At 66.4% G+C, this 25,025-nt stretch overlaps 3 protein-coding genes and 1 long non-coding RNA gene across 4 annotated transcripts; 3 read left to right on the forward strand and 1 right to left on the reverse strand.

Annotated features, from left to right (window-relative positions):
- Positions 1–2,333: 2,333 nt before the first annotated feature.
- On the reverse strand, positions 2,334–7,972 carry LOC148590726 (ceramide synthase-like). The gene is made up of 5 exons (XM_088538656.1): positions 7,848–7,972; positions 6,359–6,442; positions 4,376–4,595; positions 3,167–3,262; positions 2,334–2,620 (listed from the first exon to the last, which is right to left on the reverse strand). The coding sequence occupies exons 2-5, from the start codon at positions 6,415–6,417 to the stop codon at positions 2,339–2,341; spliced, it is 657 nt and encodes a 218-aa protein (XP_088394782.1). The 5' UTR covers positions 6,418–6,442; positions 7,848–7,972; the 3' UTR covers positions 2,334–2,338.
- Positions 7,973–11,850: 3,878 nt separating this feature from the next.
- On the forward strand, positions 11,851–17,846 carry ALDOA (aldolase, fructose-bisphosphate A). The gene is made up of 8 exons (XM_088538659.1): positions 11,851–11,978; positions 12,965–13,176; positions 13,776–13,830; positions 14,519–14,679; positions 15,402–15,485; positions 16,053–16,227; positions 16,812–17,011; positions 17,733–17,846. The coding sequence occupies exons 1-8, from the start codon at positions 11,867–11,869 to the stop codon at positions 17,826–17,828; spliced, it is 1,095 nt and encodes a 364-aa protein (XP_088394785.1). The 5' UTR covers positions 11,851–11,866; the 3' UTR covers positions 17,829–17,846.
- LOC148590727 (uncharacterized) lies at positions 16,307–16,556 on the forward strand. Its single transcript, XR_015914267.1, has 2 exons — positions 16,307–16,351; positions 16,522–16,556. It is a non-coding gene; the product is annotated as an uncharacterized LOC148590727 (long non-coding RNA).
- A 455-nt stretch (positions 17,847–18,301) lies between the features above and the next one.
- LOC104570997 (serine/threonine-protein phosphatase 4 catalytic subunit) lies at positions 18,302–24,095 on the forward strand. The gene is made up of 9 exons (XM_088538660.1): positions 18,302–18,312; positions 19,195–19,296; positions 19,384–19,435; positions 20,027–20,077; positions 20,471–20,572; positions 20,642–20,815; positions 22,173–22,299; positions 22,816–23,005; positions 23,928–24,095. The coding sequence occupies exons 2-9, from the start codon at positions 19,199–19,201 to the stop codon at positions 24,055–24,057; spliced, it is 924 nt and encodes a 307-aa protein (XP_088394786.1). The 5' UTR covers positions 18,302–18,312; positions 19,195–19,198; the 3' UTR covers positions 24,058–24,095.
- Positions 24,096–25,025: the final 930 nt, after the last annotated feature.

Genomic DNA, 25,025 nt, shown 5'->3' on the forward strand with positions numbered 1-25,025 from the left:
TCAACGGGGAGAGGGCGGGGTTACCAGACGGATGTGGGTGGGGCCTGGAAGGCAGAAGGTCTCCTGGTCCTCCGGGGGCGGGGCTCCCGCTTGGGTGGGCGGGGCCAAGCGAGCCCTCCCTCCGTGGGAGGCGGGTCCTGGGACAGGGGGTGTGTCCCGGGGGCGTGTCCCGGGGGGCGTGGTCCCATGAAGGCGCAGCTGCTGTGGGGGCGGGGCCTCCAGGCCGCCCTCGTCACGGATGGCCCCGCCCCCCTCAACCTCTGCGCGGGGGCTGCTGGGCCTGGCCCCGCCCACGGCCCCGCCCCCGTGCCCGGCCCCGCCCCCTGAGCGGTGCGGCCCCGCCCCCTCCCTTGCCCGTACACCAATAAACGCAGCTTCAGCCGCGGCGGTGTCATATGTGGGGGCGGGGCTGTGACATCATAGCTGCGGGGGCCATGTTGTAATCATTGGGAGAGCCGTGATGTCATAGCCCATGTGATGTCACCACGCTGGGCTGCGCGTCGCTGTGATGTCACAGCCCAGGGGGCAGGGGGGACAGCTATGAGGTCACCATTGCAGGCCAGCAGTGGTGTCTGTGACGTCAGCAAGCTGGGAGTGTGATGTCATCAGGAAAAGGTGTGATGTCATCAGGCTGGGGCATGATGGGGGGTGGCACAGGGTGATGTCACTGGGCTCCAATGTGACATGGGGGAGGGGTGATGTCACCAGAGCAAGGTGTGACATCACCAGGGTGCGGTGTGACATCACAGGGCTCGGGGGGGGGGGGGGGTGACGGCGATGCGGGCCCGGACGCCTGGGCCCCCAAGGAGGACACAGCAGCTCCAGAGGCTCCTTTAATACTGAGGTTATTGCTGCCGGGGGCCCCGCCCCCGCGGTGACGTCACCGACGCGGGGACACGGGGGCTGCTACAGTCCTGGGGACACCCGCGGCGGGGCGGGGGGTGTCCTTTGGGGACACGAGTGACACCTGCAACGGGGGTGGCCGGTTCCTTGGGGACACCCGGGGGGGCTCCCAGGAGCCGGTCACCAACCTGGTGACACCCCTGGGTGCCCCTAGGAGGGACATGTGGCCTTGGGGACACCCCGGTGACACCGAGTGACACCCCTGGGTGCTCCTAGGAGGGACGTGTGGCCTTGGGGACACCCCGGTGACACCCCTGGGTGCTCCTAGGAGGGAGCCGGGACCTCGGGGACACCCTGGGGACACCGAGTGACACCCCTGGGTGCTCCTAGGAGGGACATGTGGCCTTGGGGACACTCTGGTGACACCCCTGGGTGCCCCTAGGAGGGAGCCGGGACCTTGGGGACACCCTGGTGACACCCCTGGGTGCCCCTAGGAGGGACATGTGACCTTGGGGACACCCTGGGGACACTGAGTGACACCCCTGGGTGCTCCTAGGAGGGACATGTGGCCTTGGGGACACCCCGGTGACACCCCTGGGTGCCCCTAGGAGGGACGTGTGGCCTTGGGGACACCCTGGGGACACCGAGTGACACCCCTGGGTGCTCCTAGGAGGGACATGTGGCCTTGGGGACACCCCGGTGACACCCCTGGGTGCTCCTAGGAGGGACATGTGGCCTTGGGGACACCTAGGGGGACTCCTGGGGGCCACTCACCACCCCGGTGACACCCCCGTGTCACTGGGTGTCCCCATGTGTCCCCGCGTCCCCCCGCGGTGTCACTGGGTGTCCCCCCGCGGTGTCCCCGCCGTGTCCCCGTGGCGCAGCAGGCGCCAGGCGCGGCGGCAGAGCAGCCCGAACCAGTAGATCTGGGGCGCCAGGAGGGACCCCCCGTGTCACTGGGTGTCCCCACGTGTCCCCACGTGTCCCCCTGTGTCACTGGGTGTCCCCACGTGTCCCCGCGTCCCCCCGCGGTGTCACTGGGTGTCCCCACGTGTCCCCGCCGTGTCCCCGTGGCGCAGCAGGCGCCAGGCGCGGCGGCAGAGCAGCCAGAACCAGCAGACCCGGGGTGCCAGGAGGGACCCCCCCGTGTCACTGGGTGTCCCCACGTGTCCCCGCGTCCCCCCGCGGTGTCACTGGGTGTCCCCGCGTCCCCCCGCGTCCCCCCGCGGTGTCCCCGCCGTGTCCCCGTGACGCAGCAGGCGGCAGAGCAGCCCGAACCAGTAGATCTGGGGCGCCAGGAGGGCCCCCCCGTGTCACTGGGTGTCCCCACGTGTCCCCGCCGTGTCCCCTCGCGGTGTCCCCGCGGTGTCCCCGTGGCGCAGCAGGCGCCAGGCGCGGCGGCAGAGCAGCCCGAACCAGTAGATCTGGGGCGCCAGGAGGGACCCCCCGTGTCACTGGGTGTCCCCACGTGTCCCCGCCGTGTCCCCTCGCGGTGTCACTGGGTGTCCCCCCGCGGTGTCCCCGTGTCCCCGTGGCGCAGCAGGCGCCAGGCGCGGCGGCAGAGCAGCCCGAACCAGTAGATCTGGGGCGCCAGGAGGGCGGCGGCGGCCGCGTTGACGCCGGGGGGCAGCGCGGGGGGCACCCGCAGCAGCGGCAGCCCCCGGTGCCGCCCGTAGGCCCAGTACAGGTAGGGGAACAGCAACACCCGGCAGCCCAGGAAGGTGACGAGCGCCGCGGCGCCGTTCAGCTTGTGCAGGGCCGTGTGCTGCCGCTTGTACTGCGGACAGGCGGACGGCGTCACCCGCGCGTCACCCGCACAGCCCCATGTCACCCACGCATCACCCCCATGTCACCCACACATCCCCCGTGTCACCCGTGTGTTCAGCTTGTGCAGGGCCGTGTGCTGCCGCTTGTACTGCGGACAGGCGGACGGCGTCACCCTCGTGTCACCCCTGTGTCACCCGCACATCCTCCCTGTGTCACCCGGGTGTTCAGCTTGTGCCGCGCCACGCACTGCCGCTTGTACTGTGGACAGGTGGTGTCACCTGCACAGCCCCCTGTGTCACCCGCGTGTCACCCCCGTGTCACCCACACATCCCCTGTGTCACCCAAGTGTTCAGCTTGTGCAGGGTCATGCGCTGCCGCTTGTACTGTGGACAGGCGGACGGTGTCCCCTTGGGCCCCCCTGTGTCACCCGGGCGTTCAGCTTGTGCCGCGCCATGCGCTGCCGCTCATCCCCATGTGTCCCCCCGTCCCCGTGTCCCCCCGTGTTCCCGTGTCCCCCCGTGTCCCCCCGTGTCCCCGTGTCCCCCCGTGTCCTCACCAGGATGAGCACCTTGCCCAGGCACACGAACGGGGTGCTCAGCTCGGCCATGAGGAGGCAGCCCAGGAAGAAGTCGCCCTTGTCCTGACGCCACAGCTGGGGACACGGGGGGGACCCGGTGACTCCAGCATGTCCCCGCGGTGTCCCCAAGGTGTCCCCGCGGTGTCCCCAACCCCGTCCCCACTCACTGTGGCCACGGGGAAGCAGACGAGCACCATGGCGGATCTAAGGAGGTGGCCCCTAGGCCACATCCCCACGCGGTTCCTCCAACCCCAGCCCATCTCAGTGTCCCCAAGGTGTCCCCGAGATGTCCCCAAGGTGTCCCCGAGGTGTCCCCAAGCCCGTCCCCACTCACGGTGGCCATGGGGATGCACACCAGCACCATGGCGGCCACCACGAGATCCACGGAGGTGGCCCCCAGGCCACATCCCCACGCGGTTCCTCCAACCCCAACCCATCTCAGTGTCCCCAATGTGTCCCCGGGGTGTCCCCGAGGTGTCCCCGCGGTGTCCCCAAGCCCGTCCGCACTCACGGTGGCCACGGGGAAGCACACCAGCACCATGGCGGATTTAAGGAGGTGGCCCCTAGGCCACATCCCCGTGCGGTTCCTCCAACCCCAGCCCATCTCAGTGTCCCCGAGGTGTCCCCAAGGTGTCCCCAAGCCCGTCCCCACTCACGGTGGCCACGGGGAAGCACACCAGCACCATGGCGGCCACCACGAGATCCACGGAGGTGGCCCCCAGGCCACATCCCCTTGCGGTTCCTCCAACCCCAACCCATCTCAGTGTCCCCGAGGTGTCCCCGAGGTGTCCCCAAGGTGTCCCTGAGGTGTCCCCGCGGTGTCCCCAAGCCCGTCCGCACTCACGGTGGCCACGGGGAAGCACACCAGCACCATGGCGGCCACCATGAGATCCACGGAGGTGGCCCCCAGGCCACATCCCCATGCGGTTCCTCCAACCCCAACCCATCTCAGCGTCCCCGAGGTGTCCCCGAGGTGTCCCCAAGGTGTCCCCCAGGTGTCCCCAAGCCCGTCCGCACTCACGGTGGCCACGGGGAAGCACACCAGCACCATGGCGGATCTAAGGAGGTGGCCCCCAGGTCACATCCCCACGTGGTTCCTCCAACCCCAGCCCATCTCAGCGTCCCCGAGGTGTCCCCAAGGTGTCCCCGAGGTGTCCCCGCGGTGTCCCCAAGCCCGTCCGCACTCACGGTGGCCACGGGGAAGCACACCAGCACCATGGCCGCGTGGTGCAGCACCATGAGCAGGTCCTTGCGCAGGTAGGCGGCGGCGGCGGCGCGCAGCGGCGGGGGCGGCCCGGCCTCGTGGCCCTTGACGCGGCCGCGGTGCCGGTGGCACAGGAACATGGCGTAGACGTCGTACACGAAGTAGGGCACCGCGAAGGGCGGGTAGGCGCGCGCCAGCCAGTGCCTGCGGGTGTGCGGATGAGCGCGGAGGGGCCCTGGGGGACGGGGGACGGGGGGACCCGGGGGGACGGGGGGACATGGGGGACAGGGACACCTTGAGGGGACGGGGACACGTGGGAGGAAGGGACACCTGGGGGGACAGGGACACATGGCGGGGACAGGGACACCCAGCAGGGAGGGACACATGGGGACACCTGGGGGGACAGGGACACCCGGGGGGGACAGGGACACCCGGGGGGATGGGGGGACATGGCGGGGACAGGGACACCCGGGGGGGAGGGGCCCCGGCATCCCAGGACTCTTTGGTCACCGCTAGGGGGACCCGGGTGGCCGGGGGGGGGTTGGCCCTGTGACTCCCATGTCCCTCCATGTCCCTCTGGGTCTCTCCATGTCTCCTCGTGTCCCTCTATGTCCCAAAGTCCCCCAATGTCTCTCCGTGTCCCCTCGTGTCCCTCCATGTCTCCTCATGTCCCTCCATGCCCCACAATGTCCCCCAATGTCTCTTCATGTCCCCCATGTCCCTCCATGTCTCTCCATGTCCCCCATGTCCCTCCATGTCCCCTCGTGTCTCTCCATGTCCCCCATGTCCCCTCGTGTCCCTCCATGTCCCCCATGTCCCTCCATGTCCCCTCATGTCCCTCCATGTCCCCCATGTCCCTCCATGCCCCCCATGCTCCTCCATGGCCCCCAATGTTCCCCGATGTATCCCCATGTCCCTCCATGTCCCTCTGGGTCTCTCCATGTCTCCTCGTGTCCCTCTATGTCCCAAAGTCCCCCAATGTCTCTCCATGTCCCCTCATGTTCCTCCATGTCCCCTCGTGTCCCTCCATGTCCCCCATGTCCCCTCGTGTCCCTCCATGTCCCAATGTCCCCCAATGTCTCTCCATGTCCCCCAATGTCTCTCCATGTTCCTCCATGTCCCCCATGTCCCTCCATGTTCCTCCATGTCCCTCCATGTCCCCCATGCTCCTTCATGCCCCCCAATGTTCCCCGATGTATCCCCATGTCCCTCCAGGTCCCCACGTGCCCGTGTCCCCTATGTCCCTCTATTGGTGACCCAGGCATCCCGGTGCCACCCCGCCCCCCCCCCGCAGAGGGCCCAGGCATCCGGGCACTGCCCCTCCCCCCGCCGAGGGGCCCCGGCGTCCGGGCGCTCCGGGTTAATCCCCGCCAAGGACGGACGGGGCTGCGGAAGGGCCCAGGCGTCCGGGGGTCACCCCTGCCCCCCGCCGCGGAGGGCCCAGGCGTCCGGGCTAATCCCCATCTGCCGGCCCTGCCTAATCCCCCCCCGGAAGGGCCCCGGCGTCCGGGCCCCTCCCCCCGCTCCGCGGGCCCCGGCGTCCGGGCGCTGTCCAGTGCTGAAGCGGCGCCAGCGCCTGCGGGGCCTATGGGGCCCTATGGGGAGGAGCTGGGGGGCTGATGGGTGCCCTATGGGGCAGAGGGAGCTGCCCTGGGGGGCTGTGGGGCAGGGCTGACACCCTATGGGGTGGAGCTGGGTGCCCTATGGGCTCCTATGGGGCCCTATGGGGTGGAGCTGGGTGCCCTATAGGCTCCTATGGGGCCCTATGGGGTGGAGCTGGGTGCCCTATGGGCTCCTATGGGGCCCTATGGGTGCTGTAGGGCAGAGCTGGGTGCCCTATGGGCTCCTATGGGGCCCTATGGGTGCTATGGGGCAGGGCCGGGGTCCGTTGGGTCCCAGCGTCACCCCGGGGTCCCGGTGCCACCCCCCGGTCCCGGTGTCACCCCCCCGGTCCCGGTGTCACTCACTGGTCATCCATGACGTGGTGGCAGGAGCTGGAGATGATGTAGCCGGCCGTGGAGGCCATGATGGCCTGGACCGAGGACACCAGCCTGCGGGGACAGCAGCGTCACCGCGGGGGGACGGGGGACATGAGGGGACATCTGCCTGCTGGGGGCCCCTCCCCCTCTGTCCTCACACTGTCCCTGTCCCCAGGGCCACCCCTGTCCCCTCCTTGTCCCTTCAGGACCCTGTCCCCCTCCATGTCACCACGATGTCCCCGTCCTCGTCCCCTCCCCCCCCGTGTCCCTCATTGTCCTCCCAGTGTCCCTGGCCCCGCCCCCTCCACCATCCCTGTCCCCACAGTGTCCCCTCGATTGCCCCCCCCGCGGTTCTTGTCACTGTCACCTCAACGTCCCCTCAGCCCCTCCCCCCGTCCCTGTCACCATCCCCCCCATTAATGTCACCTCTGTCCCCCCATTCCTTCCAATGTCCCCTCAGGATCCCCCCCCCGTCACTGTCCCCTCCATGTCCCTCATGTCCACCCCCGTCACGGTCCCCTCAACGTCCCCCCCCCCGATTAGTGTCACCTCCCCCCCCGTTCCCGTCACGGTCCCCTCGGTCTCTCCTCACGTTTCCCGCCGTCCCCCCCGTTCCCGTCACGGTCCCCTCGGTCTCCCCTCACGTTTCCCGCCGTCCCCCCCGTTCCCGTCACGGTCCCCTCGGTCTCCCCTCACGTTTCCCGCCGTCCCCCCCGTTCCCGTCACGGTCCCCTCGGTCTCCCCTCACGTTTCCCGCCGTCCCCCCCGTTCCCGTCACGGTCCCCTCGGTCTCTCCTCACGTTTCCCGCCGTCCCCCCCGTTCCCGTCACGGTCCCCTCGGTCTCCCCTCACGTTTCCCGCCCTCCCCCCGTTCCCGTCACGGTCCCCTCGGTCTCCCCTCACGTTTCCCGCCGTTCCCCCGTTCCTGTCACGGTCCCCTCGGTCTCCCCTCACGTTTCCCCCCGTTCCCCCGTTCCTGTCACGGTCCCCTCGGTCTCCCCTCTCTCCCCTCACGTTTCCCGCCGTCCCCCCCCATTCCCGTCACGGTCCCCTCGGTCTCTCCTCACGTTTCCCGCCGTTCCCCCCGTTCCCGTCACGGTCCCCTCGGTCTCTCCTCACGTTTCCCGCCGTCCCCCCCGTTCCCGTCACGGTCCCCTCGGTCTCTCCTCACGTTTCCCGCCGTTCCCCCCGTTCCCGTCACGGTCCCCTCGGTCTCCCCTCACGTTTCCCGCCGTTCCCCCCGTTCCCGTCACGGTCCCCTCGGTCTCCCCTCACGTTTCCCGCCGTTCCCCCCGTTCCCGTCACGGTCCCCTCGGTCTCCCCTCACGTTTCCCGCCGTTCCCCCCCGTTCCCGTCACGGTCCCCTCGGTCTCTCCTCACGTTTCCCCCCGTTCCCGTCACGGTCCCCTCGGTCTCCCCTCTCTCCCCTCACGTTTCCCGCCATTCCCCCGCGCTCCCCGCCCGCTCCCGCCGTTACCGCGCGGCCACGATGACGGCGTCGGGCTCGGGCCAGCGCAGCCCCGGGAGCCGCCGCAGGGCCGCGCGCGCCGCCACGAACAGCAGCGGGAAGAAGGCGGCGCCCGCGGCCAGGAGCGCGGCCGCCGGCGCCGCCATCTGCGGCCTCGCGGGCGGCGGGGGCGGGGCCGGCGGGGGCGGGGCTAGAGGGGGCGGGGCCGGCCGGGAGAGTAACGGACCAGCCCAGCATCGAGGTACGGGGGGGCGGGGCCAGCAGGGGGCGGGGCCAGCAGGGGGCGGGGGGAGTAACGGACCAGACCAACATCGAGGTACCGGGGGGCGGGGCTAGAGGGGGCGGAGCTAGAGGGGGCGGGGGGAGTAACGGACCAGCCCAGCATCGAGGCACGGAGGGGCGGGGCCAGCAGGGGGCGGGACTAGAGGGGGCGGGGCTAGAGGGGGCGGGGAGAGTAACGGACCAGCCCAGCATCGAGGTACGGGGGGCGGGGCCATCAGGGGGCGGGGCCATCAGGGGGCGGGGGGAGTAACGGACCAGCCCAGCATCGAGGTACGGGGGGCGGGGCCAGCAGGGGGCGGGGCCAGCAGGGGGCGGGGGGAGTAACGGACCAGCCCAGCATCGAGGCACGGGGGGCGGGGCTAGAGGAGGCGGGGCTAGCGAGGAGGGAGGAAGTAATGAACCAGCCCAATCAGAGCATGGGGCGCCGGGGGCGGGGCTAAAGGAAGGGCGTGGCTAGAGAGGGGGCGGGGGGGCTAGGGACCGGCCCAGCTGGAGCACCTGGCACCGGGGGCGGGGCCGGCAGGGGCGGGCCTAGAGAGGGGCGGGGCCAGAGAGGGGGCGGGGGCTCACGGGGAGAGTAATACCCCAGCACAGGGAGGCCCCAGTATTTGCACATGTTTGCATAAATCTGCATAAATTCGCATGCGGGCGGCGCTATTTGTTGCCTTGCCACACGCCCCTCCTCCTCGAGGGCGCCGCGCGTTGCCGCGGCAACGGCCGCCGCGCATGCGCAGCGCTCCGCTAGTGCCCCTCCCCGTTGGCCGCAGCGCCAGCCAATGGGAGCGCGTTGCCAGGCAGAATCTCGAGGCGCAGCGTGGACAGGACGGCGGCTCTAATTGGCTCCAGGGGATCGGCGCCTGAGGCCCCGCCCGCAGCGTCCTCATTGGCTGGGTAACGCCCACCCATCCACCCCAGCCAATAGAAAGCCGCGACAAGAGGTTTCCATGGCAGCCGCGCAGGTGGGAGGGCGGGGTGTCGCCGCGGTGCGCGCGCCACAGTGGCAACCCAATATCCATTACGTCACGATGAATATTCATGAGGGGCGGGGCCGCGCCAGGACAGATAACATATATCATGAATATTAATGAGCGCACCTCATTAATCGCTAACTACGGCGCTGCTCCTCCCTCCACGTGACGCTGGAAAATGCTCCCCCCCCCGTGCGCGGGGGGGGGGGGGGGCTGTCTGGTTGCCATGGAGACCCACAGCCTACCCCATCGCCATGGCAACTGTGAGCTCGTTGGGGGGGGCACTGGTTGCCATGGCCATGGCGGGGGGTTGCCACGGCAACCAGCAGCCTCCCCCCCCCTTCCCTATGGCAACTATCCCCCCCCCCCAGGTTCTGGGGCCTGGACCGTTTCCATGGTTACCCGGAGCCTGCAGGCAGTGCTGGGGGGGAGGGGAGGGGGTCAAGATGGCGGCGGGGGGGAGGGGGTGGCCCCTCCTCCCGGTTAATGTCACGGGGGGGGGAGGGGGCGGGGGGGGCTATTTTTGGCTCCCCGCAAAGGGCAGGGGTCGGCGGGAAAGGTCGCGGGGGGGGCGGCCCTAGATAAGGGGCGGCCGCGGGGCCGGGGGGGCAGAGGGACCCGGTGCTGCCCCCAAGGTGAGTGCGGGGGTCCGGGCCCCCCGCCCCGGATACCCCCAAATACCCCCGGATACCCCACAAATACCCCCCAAATAACCCTGGATACCCCCGGATACCCCACAAATAACCCTGGATACCCCCCCACTACCCCCAGATACCCCCCAAATACCCCACAAATGCCCCTGGATACCCCCCAAATGCCCCCAAATAACCCCGAATAACCCCCCTACTACCCCCAGATACCCCCCAAATGTCCCCAAATAACCCTGAGTACCCCCCCACTACCCCCAAATACCCCAAAATAGCCCCACATACCCCTATACTGTCCCATATATCCCCCCTCTGGCACCCCTATATTGCCCCCAGGGGCCCCATATACCCCCCGGCAACCCTATATCCCCCAGGGACCCTATATACCCCCCCCCCAGCACCCCATATACCCCCTTGGCAACCCTATAGCCCCCACATTCCCCCCCCCATCACCCCTGTATTGCCCCCAGGGACCCTCCCCCGGCAGCCCTACACCCCCATGCACCCCATATACCCCCCAGCACCCATATATTGTCCTCTAGGGAGCCCTTACAGCCCTGCCAATACCCTATAGAGCCCCTTGGCAACCCTATACCCCCCCCGCTGACCCTATAGGCCCCTGCAGATACTCTACATGCCCCCCCAACACCCTATAGCCCCCCCAACACCCTATAGCCCCCCCCCCAACACCCTATATACCCCCCTGACACCCTATATCCCTCCCAACACCCTATATACCCCCCTGGACACCCCCCCGCGCAGCCCCATAAGCCACCCCCCAGCTCCCTGGTACCCTATATACCCCCCACACCCTATATAACCCCCTGGAACCTCCCCCAGACACCCTAAACACCCCCTTAGATACCCCTATACCCCCCTGTACCCCATACACCCCCCCGGACACCGCCCCCCCCGCATCCTATAGACCCCTTTGGACACCCCTACACCTCCCATCACCCTATACCTGTACCCCCCCAACACCCTAAATACCCTATGGCCTCCATGTACCCCCCATACCCTATAGACCCCCCCCGTGACTCAGCGCTCCGGGACGCGGCCCCTTTAAGGCCCCCCCGCCCTTTCCCGCCGCTTCCGCACGCGCGCTCTGACGTCACGACCCCCCCCCCCCCGCCCGCACTGCAGCCCCGGCAGGACCAGGTGGGGAGAGGGAGGGGAGCAGATTTTGGGGTGAAAAAGGAGGATTTGGGGGCTGGGGGGGGCTAAGGCAGGAGATATGGGGGGGGGGAGCAGGTTTGGGGTTAAAAGGTCGGGTTTTAGGGCGGGTTTTGGAGCTGCAGGGTCAGATTTGGTGAGATTTTAGGGATGGGTCGCTCAGATTTGGAGCCCGAAAGTGGCATTTTAGACCTGGGGCAGGAAATTGGGGGCAGAAAAGGAGATTTGGGGCTGTAAAGTGACGTTTTAGGGCGGGGGGGTGTGAGATTTGGGGTTTAAAGTGGAGATTTTAGTGCTAAGGTGGCAAATCCGGGGTTGAAAAGTGAGATTTTCAGGGCTGGGGTTCAGATTTGGGTCTGAAAATGCACGAGTTTGGGGCATAGGGAAGAGATTTGGGGCTAGAAGGACGAATTTGGGGCCTTGGGGGCGGATAGGCGACATGGGAGGGGGCAGATTTGGGGTCAAAAAGGGAGATTCGGGGGCTGAACGGGGGTTTCCACCCGGCCCTAGGGAAGGGGGGGGGGGGAAGGGGCCCTGCCCGGACGCCTGGGCCCTTCGGGCCGCCCTTGAGGCGCCCTTGGGGCTCCTTGCCCGGACGCCTGGGCCCCTTGGGCTGCCCCCCCCCCCCCCCCCCCCCCCGACGCCTGGGCCCCTTGGGCTGCCCCCCCCCGGACGCCTGGGCCCCTCCCCTGCTCCCTGGCCCGGCCACGCCCCAGCCCTTCCCGGACGCCTGGGCCCCTCCCCGGGCACCATCCCCGACCCGGACGCCGGGGCCCCGTTTCCCCTTCGGAGCCGCTGCCCGGACGCCCCGGTCCGGCTGCCCCCCCGCCCGGACGCCTGGGCCCCTCCGGAGGGCTCCTGCCCCCCCCCCCCGGACGCCTGGGTCCCTTTGGCGGGTCCTGCCCCCCCCCGGACGCCTGGGCCCCCTGCTGACCTTCCCCCCCCCGCAGCCGCCGCCATGCCGCACCAATACCCGGCGCTGAGCGCGGAGCAGAAGAAGGAGCTGGCCGAGATCGCCCTGCGCATCGTGGCGCCCGGCAAGGGCATCCTGGCCGCCGACGAGTCCACCGGTGCGGGGGGACGGGGGGCGCCCTCGGGTGTCACCAGGTGCCGCTGGGCACCGTTGGGTGTCACCAGTGGCCATTGGGTACCATTGGGTGTCACCAGTGGCCATTGGGTGCCACCAGCAGCCATTGGGCATCGTTGGGTGTCACCAGTGTCCACTGGGCATCGTTGGGTGTCACCAGTGGCCATTGGGTGTCACCAGGTGCCACTGGGCATCGTTGGGTGTCACCAGGTGCCTTTGAGCACCATGTGCCATTGGGCACCATTTGGTGTCACCAGGTCCTATTGGGCACCACTGGGTGTCACCAGGTGCCATTGGGTGTCACCAGGTGCCATTGGGTACCGTTGGATGTCACCAGGTGCCATTGGGTACCGTTGGGTGTCACCAGGTGCCAATGGGCATCGTTGGGTGTCACCAGTTGCCATTGGGTGCCATTGAGCACCAGGTGCCACTGGGCACCATTCGGTGTCACCAGGTGCCATTGGGCGCCATTGGGCCCCTTTGGGTGTCACCAGATGCCATTGGGCCCTGTTGGGTTTCATTGGACCCTGCTGGGTGTTACCAGGTGCCGCTGGGTACCGTTGGGTGTCACCAGTGGCCATTGGGTGCCATTGAGCACCAGGTGCCACTGGGCACTACTGGGTGTCACCAGGTGCTATTGGGCACTGTTGGGCCCCGTTGGGTGTCGTTGGGCCCCGTTGGGTGTCACCAGGCACCATTGGACCCGTTGGGTGTCATTGGGCCCTGCTGGGTGTCATTGGGCCCCATTGGGTGTCACCGGATGCCATTGGGCCCCGTTGGGTGTCATTGGGCCCCGTTGGGTGTCATTGGGCCCCGTTGGGTGTCAGCAGGCACCATTGGACCCATTGGGTGTCACCGGATGCCATTGGGCCCTGTTGGGTGTCACCAGGCACCATTGGGCCCCGTTGGGTGTCATCGGGCCCCGTTGGGCACCAGTGGCCGCCCAGGGTGACGCTCGTGTCCCCGCAGGCAGCATCGCCAAGCGGCTGAGCTCGGTGGGCGCCGAGAACACCGAGGAGAACCGCCGCTGGTACCGGCAGCTGCTCTTCACCGCCGACCAGCGCGTGGACAACTGCATCGGCGGCGTCATCCTCTTCCACGAGACCCTCTACCAGAAGGCCGACGACGGGCGCGCCTTCCCCGCCGTCATCCGCGCCAAGGGCGGCCTCGTGGGCATCAAGGTGGGGACGCGGGGACGGTGGGGACGTTGAGGGGACGTGGGGATGACAGGGACGATGGGGACATGGGGATGTTGGGGGCATTGAGGGAATGTTGGGGACATTGAGGCAGCGTTGGGGACATGGGACGTTGAGGGGACATTGGGGACGTTGAGGAGATGTCGACATTGAGGGGACATTGGGGAACACGGGGACGTTGAGGGGGTGTTGGGGACGTTGAGGGAATGTTGGGGACGTTGAGGCGGTGTTGGGGACATGGGACGTTGAGGGGACGTTGGGGTGTTGGGGGCATGGGGATGTGGGGGTGTTGGGGACGTTGAGGGGACGTGGGGATGTTGGGGACGTTGAGGCAGCGTTGGGGACATGGGACGTTGAGGGGACGTGGGGATGTTGGGGACGTTGAGGCAGCGTTGGGGACATGGGACGTTGAGGGGACGTTGGTGACGTTGAGGAGATGTCGACATTGAGGGGACATTGGGGAACACGGGGACGTTGAGGGGACTTCAGGAATGTGGGGACGTTGAGGGGCCAGAGGGACATGGAGGGACGGGGGATTTGGGGGGACATTGGGGTGACCGTGTCCCCGTGCCCTTGTTCCCCAGGTGGACAAAGGGGTCGTCCCCCTGGCTGGCACCAATGGTGAAACCACCACCCAAGGTGAGTGACCGTCCCCGAGCTGTCCCCGTGTCCCCAGGACTGTCCCCAAGGCTGTCATCCTGTCCCCAGGGCCATCCCCGTGTCCCCAGACCTCTCCATAAGGTCCTTCCCGTGTCCCCGAGGTCATCCCTGCGTTCTCGGGGCCATACCCGTGTCCCCAGAGCTGTCCCTAAGGTCATCCCGATGTCCCCGAGACTGTCCCCATGTCCCTGAGCTCATCTTCGTGTCCCCAGGGCCATCCTCAGGATCGTCCCCATGTCCCCAAGACCATCTCCATGTCCCTGAGCTCATCTTTGTGTCCCCAGGGCCATCCTCAGGATTGTCCCTATGTCCCCGAGACCGTCCCTATGTCCCTGAGCTCATCTTCGTGTCCCCACAGCCATGCTCAGGACTGTCCCCATGTCCCTGAGCTCATCTTCATGTCCCCAGGGTCATCCTCAGGATCGTCCCCATGTCCCCGAGACCATCCCCATGTCCCTGAGCTCATCTTCATGTCCCCAGGGCCATCCTCAGGATTGTCCCTATGTCCCCGAGGCTGTCCCCATGTCCCCGAGCTCATCTTCGTGTCCCCAGGGCCATCCTCAGGATCGTCCCCATGTCCCCAAGGTCATCCCTATGTCCCCAGTGCCCTCCGGGTGTCCCCCCGCCGCGTCCCCACGTGTCCCCACGTTCCCCCGTGTCCCCCCAGGCCTGGACGGGCTCATGGAGCGCTGCGCCCAGTACAAGAAGGACGGCGCCGACTTCGCCAAGTGGCGCTGCGTGCTCAAGATCTCGGAGCACACGCCGTCCGCGCTGGCCATCATGGAGAACGCCAACGTGCTGGCGCGCTACGCCAGCATCTGCCAGCAGGTGGGTGTCACCGCGTCACCCCCCGGGTCATCGCGTCACTGTCCCGGGTCACCGCGTCCCTCCCCGGGGCATCCCGTCACCTCCTCCTTGGCCATGTCCCCATTGGCCATCATGGAGAACGCCAACGTGCTGGCGCGCTACGCCAGCATCTGCCAGCAGGTCGGTGTCCCCGGGTCACCGTCCCAGGTCACCGTGTCACCTCCCTGGGCCACCATGTCCCTCCCCGGGGCATCCCGTCACCTCCTCCTTGGCCATGTCCCCATTGGCCATCATGGAGAACGCCAACGTGCTGGCGCGCTACGCCAGCATCTGCCAGCAGGTGGGTGTCCCCGTGTCCCCGTGTCACCCCCCGGGGCCTCCTGTCACCCTGTTTTGGTGGTGGTTGCTTCTTCTTAGCGCTGGTGGTGGTCTCATGTCAAATGGTTGTCACCTGAGGCGGCTGGGGACACCCTGGGGCCACAACCAAGACCTCATCTTGACACCAGAGAATAGTGATGTCAACCAGTTGTCACCTGAGGCGGTTGGGGACCTCCTGGGCCTCCTCTGGGGTCAAGATGGGGCCTTGGTGGTGGCCTCGTGTCAACCAGGCGTCACCCCAAGGTGGTCGGGGAGCTCCCGGCTGTGCCCTGGTGTGGCCTTGGTGGCAGTTCTTTGTCACCCTCTGTCACCTGGCATGACCGGGTCCCTCCTGTCCCCAACGTGTCCCTGCTGTGTCCCCTCAGAACGGCATCGTCCCCATCGTGGAGCCCGAGATCCTCCCCGACGGTGACCACGACCTCAAGCGCTGCCAATACGTCACCGAGAAGGTGGGTGGCCCCGCGGTCCCCAACGGGTCCCCAACGGGTCCCCAAGCCCCCCCTCCAGCGCATGCGGCTGGTCCCACTGTGTCCCCACCGTGTCCCTGCGCTGTCCCCAGGTGCTGACTGCTGTGTCCCTGCTGTGTCCTCACACTGTCCCCAATGTGTCCCCAACGTGTCCCCATGTCCCCAGGTGCTGGCGGCCGTGTACAAGGCGCTGTCCCTGCATTGTCCCCAATGTCCCCAATGTGTTCCCAATGTCCTCAACGTGTCCCCAGGTGCTGGCAGCTGTGTACAAAGCGCTGTCCCTACGTTGTCACCAAGTCCCCAACGTGTCCCCAATGTGTCCCCGTGTCCCCAGGTGCTGGCGGCCGTGTACAAGGCGCTGTCCCTGCATTGTCCCCAATGTCCCCAATGTCCCCCCAGGTGCTGGCGGCCGTGTACAAGGCGCTGTCCCTGCGTTGTCCCCAATGTGTCCCCATGTCCCCAATATCCCCCCAGGTGCTGGCGGCTGTGTACAAGGCACTGTCCCTGCGTTGTCCCCAATGTGTCCCCAATGTCCCCATGTCCCCCCAGGTGCTGGCCGCCGTGTACAAGGCGCTCAGCGACCACCACATCTACCTGGAGGGGACGCTGCTCAAGCCCAACATGGTGACGGCCGGACACTCCTGCAGCAAGAAGTTCAGCGCCGAGGAGATCGCCATGGCGACGGTGACAGCGCTGCGGCGCACGGTGCCGCCCGCCGTGCCGGGTGAGTGTCCCCAGGGTGTCCCCGAGTGTCCCCGAGTGTCCCCGGGTGTCCTCAGGGAGCCCTGTGTCCCCACGTGTCCCCACGGTGACAGCGCTGCGGCGCACGGTGCCGCCCGCCGTGCCGGGTGAGTGTCCCTGAGTGTCCATCCTCAGCATGATGTCCCCATCATGGTGACCCCATGGCGGTGTCCCCATGCCCGTATCCCCATCCCCATCATGGTGTCCCCATCATGGTGTCCCCATGCCCATGTGCCCACCATGGTGTCCCCATGATGGTGTCCCCGTGTCCCCGCAGGCATCACGTTCCTGTCCGGCGGGCAGAGCGAGGAGGAGGCCTCCATCAACCTCAACGTGTCCCCGTCCCCATGTCCCCATCCCCATCGTGGTGTCCCCATGTCCCCATCCCCATGACGGTGTCCCCGTGTCCCCGCAGGCATCACGTTCCTGTCCGGCGGGCAGAGCGAGGAGGAGGCCTCCATCAACCTCAACGTGTCCCCGTCCCCATGTCCCCATCCCCATCGTGGTGTCCCCATGTCCCCATCCCCATCACGGTGTCCCCATGACGGTGTCCCCGTGTCCCCGCAGGCATCACGTTCCTGTCTGGCGGGCAGAGCGAGGAGGAGGCCTCCATCAACCTCAACGCCATCAACCGCTGCCCGCTGGCCAAGCCCTGGGCCTTGACCTTCTCGTACGGGCGGGCGCTCCAGGCCTCGGCCCTGCGCGCCTGGGGCGGCAAGAAGGACAACACCAAGGCGGCGCAGGAGGAGTACGTCAAGAGGGCGCTGGTACGAGCGGGGACGCAGTGACACGGGGGGGACGTCCTCGAGGGGCGGCCGGGATGGGCTCCTCCATGGGGGTCCTCCATGGGGGTCCTCAAGGGGCACCTGGGATGGGGTCAGGGGTGGGGGTCCTCCATGGGCGTCTGGGGTGGGGTCATGGATGGGGTCCTCCATGGGGGTCACAGAGCTCTTTGGATGGGGGTCCTCCATGGGGGTCATGGAGGTCTTGGGATGGGGTCTGGGACAGGGTCATGGTTGGGAGTCTTCAATGGGGGTCTTGGGATGGGGTCATGGTTGGGAGTCTTCAATGGGGTCCTCAGCAGGGGTCATGGAGGTCTTGGGATGGGGTCATGAATGGGGTCATGGTTGGGGGTCCTCAAGGGGGGTCTGGGCTGGGGCTCCTGGGCATGGGGACAGGGGGGCCTTGGAGGGTCGTGGGGACACGTGGGGACACGTGGGGACACTTGCTGGAATATGGGGACACGGGACATGGGAGGGACATGGGAGGGACATGGGAGGGACAGGGGTGGGACATGGGAGGGACATGGGAGGGACATGGGAGGGACATGGGAGGGACATGGATGGGACATGGGAGGGACATGGGAGGGACATGGGTGGGACATGGGTGGGACATGGGAGGGACATGGGAGGGACACGGGTGGGACCCGGTGGCCCCGGGAGCTGCCGCCGCGTCCCCACGTCCCCCGTGTCCCCCGTGTCCCCCCAGGCCAACTCCCAGGCCTGCCAGGGCAAATACACCCCGAGCGGCCACGCGGGGGCGGCCGCCAGCGAGTCCCTCTTCATCTCCAACCACGCCTACTGAGGGCCACGTCAGCGCCACGTCACCGCGACGTCACCGCGACGTCACCGCCACGCCCCCCGTCCCCTCCCCCCTGCGCGCGGCAATAAACGGGATCTGCCTCTGCAGCCGCCTCTCTGCGGGCCCCGGCGTCCGGGGGGAGGGACCGGGGGGGACCGGGGGGGTCGGGGGGGCCCCGGCGTCCGGGAGGGGGGGCGGAGCCTCGGCCAGGGGGCCACGGGGGGCCCCGGCGTCCGGGGGGCGGCCGGAAGGGATCGGGGGGGCCCCGGCGTCCGGGCTCCGCCCCCCGGCGCGACTTCCGCTCCGTGCGCGGCTTCCGCTCCGTGCGCCGCTTCCGCTCCGTGCGCCGCTTCCCGTTACGTCACTTCCGTCCCGCACCCCGCCTCCTTTCTCCGGAGCGGAAGGGGCGGGGACAACGCGCGGCACTTCCGCTTCCGGCGGGGCCGCGGCCCGGAAGTGACGCGCCGCTGGGGACGGAGGCGGCCGGGTGCGAACCGGGCGGGTTTGGGGCCTTTGGGGGCCGTTTTGGGGCTTTTGGGGCGATTCGGGTGTTTTGGGGGACGATCCGAGGGCCTTGGGGGCTTTTTGCGGGGCGATTCGGGGGGTTTCGGGGCTTTTTAGGGCGATTCGAGGGGTTTTGGAGACTCTGGGAGGCGGGCGGCGCCGGTTGGGGCCCTCCTTGGGGGCTCAATTAGGCTTTGGGGGGCTCTAATTAGCGCTAATTAGTGCTCAGGGCGGCTCGTTAGCCCCGGGGGGGGTGTCAATTAGTGCTAATTAGCGGAGGGGCGGGCAATAAGCGCGGGGGGGGGTCCCAATAGGCTCCTATGGGGGGGCGCAATGGGGGCGGGGTTTATGGAGGGGTAATTAGCAGCGTGGGGGGGTAATTAGTCCATGGGGGGGTAATTAGCCCTTGGGGGGGGAGTAACTATCCGGGGGGGGGTCTTAATTAGCCAATGTGGGTGGTCAGATGGCCCGGGGGGGGTTAATTGGTGCTTTTGGGGGGCAATTAGCCCAATTGGAGCCCAATTAGCACGGGGGGGTGTTTAATTAGAATGGGGTGGGCTAAATTAGCCCTTGGGGGTTAATTAAAATGGGGGGGTCAATTAGCCCTTGGGGGTTAATTAAAATGGGGGGGGGTCAATTAGCATTTGGGAGGCTAATTAGAATGGGGGGAGGGAGCTGGTTTTGGGGGGGCTAATTAGCGCTGGGGAATTAATTAACTAATTAATGAAAGTGTTGGGGGGGACCGGCTCCATGTGAGGGGAGGGGATTGGATTAATCAACCATGGGGGGGGGTCGATAAGGGAGAAATTAAGAGGGGGGATGGTTAATTTGTTAATTGATGGATTAATTAGCGCGCTAATTGCAGGGCCATGGGCGAGTGCAGCGACCTGGACCGGCAGATCGAGCAGCTGCGGCGCTGCGAGCTCATCAAGGAGAGCGAGGTCAAGGCCCTGTGCGCCAAGGCCAGGTCCATTAGCGCTAATTAACGCTCATTAACCCCCGGGCTCGTTAACCCCCCCCCACCGGGCTCGTTAACCCCCCCGTTCGTTAACAGGGAGATCCTGGTGGAGGAGAGCAATGTGCAGCGGGTGGACTCACCTGTCACGGTAATTAGCGCCCTTGTTAATTACGGGGGTAATTAGGGGGCTGAGGAGGTGTTAAATAAGTATTAATAAACTGGGGTATTAATGAGTAATTAAGGGAGACATTAGGGGTTCTGGAGGGGGTAAATTAGGGGTAGGGGGTAACTAATTGGGGCGTTAATTAAGGGTCCACGAGAGTTAATTAGGGGGCTAAGGGGGTTAATTGGGGGGGGAGTAAATTGCGGGTTAAATAATTGGTGGGGTAATTTGGGAGGTAATTAGCACATAAATGGGGGTGGTGGGGTAAATTGGGAGTAGGCAGTAACTAAAGGCTCGTATGGGGTTAATTAAGGGGCCAACAGGGTTAATTAGGGAGTAATCAATCTGTGTGGTCATTGGTGGGTTAATTAGGGGCTCCGGGGGGTAGACTGGGTAGCTAATTAACATCTGGGGGGGTAATTAATGGGTAGTTGGGGGGTAATTAGGCCTGGAGAGAGCTAGCAAGGGCCTTGTGGAGGCTAATTAATCAGTGGGGTAATTACTGGGTGGATAGATTAAAAGAGAGAGGAAGAAAGTTAATTGGGGGGTTAATTAGGCTCATTAACCCCCCCCCAGGTGTGCGGCGACATCCATGGGCAGTTCTATGACCTCAAGGAGCTCTTCCGGGTGAGCCTCGCTAATTAATGTTAATTAACAGACTCTCTGCAGGACCTAATTAACATACCCGATCCTAATTACCTCCCTAATTGCTCTTCTGATTCTGGGGGTGCCCAATTGCCCCCTGCTAACTGCTTCCCCCTACCTAATTATTGTCTAATTGTTTAATTGCGCTTGGTTGCTAATTATGCTATCATTTCCTTTTAATTGCTCCGTAGTTAATAATTAATACCTTCGTTACCCACCCCAGCATCCTCAGGGCTGCTCCTTGAGCCCCCGCCAGCCCTCAAAGCTCCTTTAATTGCCATGAAACCCCCTAATTACCCCCTAATTGTGCCCCAACGACCCCCCCTCGCTAATGACCCCCCTTCTTTAACGAGCCTGTTGCTAATTACCCCCCAGGTGGGGGGCGACGTCCCCGAGACCAACTACCTGTTCATGGGCGACTTCGTGGACCGGGGCTTCTACAGCGTGGAGACCTTCCTGCTGCTGCTGGCGCTCAAGGTGGGCCCCGGCGTCCGGGACGGGCCCCGGCGTCCGGGCGGCTCCGCGGCAGCGTTCCCGCCGCTCCAGGTGCGCTATCCCGACCGCATCACGCTGATCCGCGGCAACCACGAGAGCCGGCAGATCACGCAGGTGTACGGCTTCTACGACGAGTGTCTGCGCAAGTACGGCTCGGTGACCGTGTGGCGGTACTGCACCGAGATCTTCGACTACCTCAGCCTGTCGGCCATCATCGACGGGAAGGTGCGCGCGGGGGGCGCGGGGGGACGGTGGGGACGCGTTGGGGACACGCTGGGGACGCGTTGGGAACACGTTGGGGACGCGGTGGGGATGCGTTGGGGACACGTTGGGGACACCGTGGGGATGCGTTGGGGACGCGTTGGGGACACGGTGGGGACGCGCTGGGGACGCGTTGGGGACACGTTGGGGACGCGTTGGGGACACCGTGGGGACACCGTGGGGACACATTGGGGACGCGTTGGGGACACGTTGGAGACACGTTGGGGACACCGTGGGGACACGTTGGGGACACATTGGGGACGCGTTGGGGACGCATTGGAGACACGTTGGGGACGCGTTGGGGACGCGTTGGAGACACGTTGGAGACACGTTGGGGACGCGTTGGGGACACGGTGGGGACGCGTTGGGGACGCGTTGGGGACACATTGGGGACACGTTGGGGACGCGTTGGGGACGCGTTGGGGACGCGTTGGGGACACGTTGGGGACACGGTGGGGACACGTGGGGGACGCGTGGGGGACGCGTTGGGGACACGTTGGGGACGCGTTGGGGACACGGTGGGGACACGGTGGGGACACGTGGGGGACGCGTGGGGGACGCGTTGGGGACACGTTGGGGACGCGTTGGGGACACGCTGGGGACGCGTTGGGGACGCATTGGGGACACGTTGGGGACACCATGGGGACGCGTTGGGGACACCGTGGGGACGCGTTGGGGACGCGTTGGGGACGCGTTGGGGACGCGGTGGGGACACGCTGGGGACACCGTGGGGACGCGTTGGGGACGCGCGTTGGGGACGCGCGTTGGGGACACGTTGGGGACACCGTGGGGACGCGTTGGGGACGCGTTGGGGACACGTTGGGGACGCGCCGGGCACGTTGGGGACGCGGTGGGGACACCGTGGGGACGCGTTGGGGACGCGTTGGGGATGCGCGTTGGGGACGCGTTGGGGACGCGTTGGGGACACGCCGGGCACGTTCCGGGCACACGGGGCCTCCCCGGGGCCTCCCGAGCTCCCTTGGTGCCACCCGGAGCGGTTCTGGTTGCATTGGAGGCGCCTGGGGCCGGGTTTGCGGCACACGCAAAGCACACGCTAAGGACACGTTAAGGAAGGGAAAGGGAAGGGAAAGGAAAAGGACACGCTAAGGACATGCTAAGGACACGCTAAGGACACACAGCCACCCGGGTGTCCCCATGCCCCTTGGTGCTGCCCCGAGGGGTTGGGGGGTGTCGGGGAGCTCCCCACTAAGCACATGCTAAGCACATGCTAAGGACATGCTAAGGAAGGGAACGGGAAAGGACACACTAGGGACACGCTAAGCACACGCTAAGCACACGCTAAGCACACGCCTGCGCGCAGATCTTCTGCGTGCACGGGGGGCTGTCGCCCTCCATCCAGACCCTGGACCAGATCCGGACCATCGACCGCAAGCAGGAGGTGCCGCACGACGGGCCCATGTGCGACCTGCTCTGGTCCGACCCCGAAGGTGGGTGGCACCGTGACGTCACCGTGACGTCACCGCGGCGGCACCGTGACGGCACCGTGACGTCACCGTGATGTCACCACGACGGCACCGCTGTTGTCCTGTCACCTGCACCGTCCCCGCAGACGTGACGGGCTGGGGCGTGTTGGGGACACGTCCCCCGCGTTGTCACCCGTTTTGTCACCTGTGGCAGATGCAATGGGCCGGGATGTGTCAGGGACCCGTGTTGTCACCCGCGCTGTCACTCGCGTTGTCACCTGCGTTGTTCCCCAGCAGACACAACGGGCTGGGGCGTGTTGGGGACACGTCCCCCGCACTGTCACCCACATTGTCACCCTGGTGTCACCCTTGTCCCCCCCCGCAGACACCACCGGCTGGGGCGTGTCGGGGACGCGTCCCCCGCATTGTCACCCGCGCTGTCACCCTCTTTGTCACCCCGCAGACACCACCGGCTGGGGCGTGTCGGGGACGCGTCCCCCGCATTGTCACCCGCGCTGTCACCCTCGTTGTCACCCGCAGACACCACCGGCTGGGGCGTGTCCCCGCGCGGCGCCGGGTACCTGTTCGGCAGCGACGTGGTCGCCCAGTTCAACGCGGCCAACGACATCGACATGATCTGCCGGGCGCACCAGCTCGTCATGGAGGGCTACAAGTGGCACTTCGGGGAGAGCGTCCTCACCGTGTGGTCCGCGCCCAACTACTGCTACCGGTGCGGGGGACACGGGGGGACACGGGGGGACACGGGGGGACAGGGGGACACCATGGGGACAGGGGGACACGGGGGGACACCATGGGGACATGAGGACACGGGGGGACACGGGGGGACGGGGGGGACACCATGGGGACAGGGGGACATGAGGACACGGGGGGAAAAGGGGGGACACGGGGGGACACAGAGGGACATGAGGACACGGGGGGACAGGGGGGGACACGGGGGGACACCATGGGGACGGGGACACGGGGGGACAGGGGGACATGAGGACACGGGGGGACAGGGGGGGAAAAGGAGGGACACGAGGGGACAGGGGAACCTGGGGGGACACAGAGGGACATGGGGACACGGGGAGAAAATGAGGGACATAGAGGGACACAGGGGGACATGGGGGGACAGGGCAAAGTGGGGGACATGGGGACACAGGGGGACATGGGGGACACGGGGACATGAGGACACGGGGGGAAAGGAGGGACACAGGGCGACACGGGGAAAATGGACAGGGGGACATAGGGATATGGGAAAATGAGAGACAGGGGGACATGGGGACATGGAGGGAAAATGAGGGACATGGGGGGACACTGCGGGAAAAGGAGGGACATGGGGGGACAGGGGAAAAGGAGGGACACGGGGGAAAAAATGGGGGACATGGGGGGACACAGGGGGACATGAGGGGACACAGAGGGACATGGGGAAGGAGAGAGGTGGCCCCAGTATAGGGATGGAGGTGACACCTGGGTGGGGATGGAGGTGCCATGGCCAAGGTCACCCGGTGGGTGACATGGCCAGAGATGGGGTGACAGGGCCAAAGCCACCCAATGGGTGACACGGCCATGATGGCCCCACAAGACCCAGGCCACCCAATGGGTGACGAGAGCAGCCGAGGCGAGAGGCCGCGGTGTCACCGCTGTCCCCCCAGGTGCGGCAACGTGGCGGCCATCCTGGAGCTGGACGAGCACCTGCAGAAGGAGTTCATCATCTTCGAGGCGGCGCCGCAGGAGACGCGCGGCGTCCCCGCCAAGAAGCCCGTGGCCGACTACTTCCTGTGAGCGCCGCGGGGACACGCGGGGACACGCGGGGACACGTGGGGACACGTGGGGACACGTGGGGACGTGCAGGGACACGTGGGGACGCGTGGGGACGTGCGGGGACACACGAGGACGTCCCCACGGCCACCCGCGTTGGTGCTCGCGGGGCCCCCAGGACACGTGTGCGGAGCCAGGTCACGCCAGGGACACGTGTGTCCCCTTCCGTGTGTCCCAGGGTCACCTGTGTGTCCTAGGGTCACACGTGTCCCCTCCCGTGTCCCCCAGGGTCACCTGTGTGTCCTAGGGTCACGTGGGTGTCCCAGGGTCACACGTGTCCCCTCCCGTGTCACCCAGGGTCACGTGTGTGTGCCAGGGTCACGTGTGTGTCTTAGGGTCACCTGTGTGTCCTAGGGTCACACGTGTCCCCTCCCGTGTCCCCCAGGGTCACGTGTGTGTCCGTCACACGTGTCCCATCCCAAGGACACGCGTGACCCTCCCCTTGTCTGGGCACACTCGTGTCCCTCTCTGTCACTGCAGGGACACGCGTGTCCTGCCCTGTGTGTCCCAGGATCACGTGTGTCCCTCTGTCACGTTTTGGGTTGAAAGCAGGGGGTTTTGGGGTTGTCTCTGTTTTTGTTTTCTGGACGCTTTTTCTGCTCTTTTTAGATAAAAAAAAACAAAAAAGAAAAAAAAAGTGCATAAAACTACAAAATTGTAATAGAAAAAAAAAAGAAAAAATAAGAAAAAATCAAACGAAAAAAGGGAGTTGTTGCCTTTCCCCTTCCTCACGGAGCACAGGTGTCCGGGGCCCCGCCCCCTCTCTTAGCCCCGCCCCCAGGACGAGCCCCTCCCCTCCCACAGCACCTACGTGCCTGCTGGCCCCGCCCCCTCCTGCCTATTGGAATTGGAGCCAATAGGAGTGATTTGGGGTGGCCCCGCCCACTGCCGTGGCCCGTCCCCCATTTCCTGAAGGGGAGGGCGTCACCTGC

Source organism: Tinamus guttatus, unplaced genomic scaffold, assembly GCF_059628265.1.
Source record: "Tinamus guttatus ecotype Peru unplaced genomic scaffold, ASM5962826v1 Tinamus_guttatus_pri_ptg001137l, whole genome shotgun sequence".
Classification (NCBI taxonomy): domain Eukaryota; kingdom Metazoa; phylum Chordata; class Aves; order Tinamiformes; family Tinamidae; genus Tinamus; species Tinamus guttatus.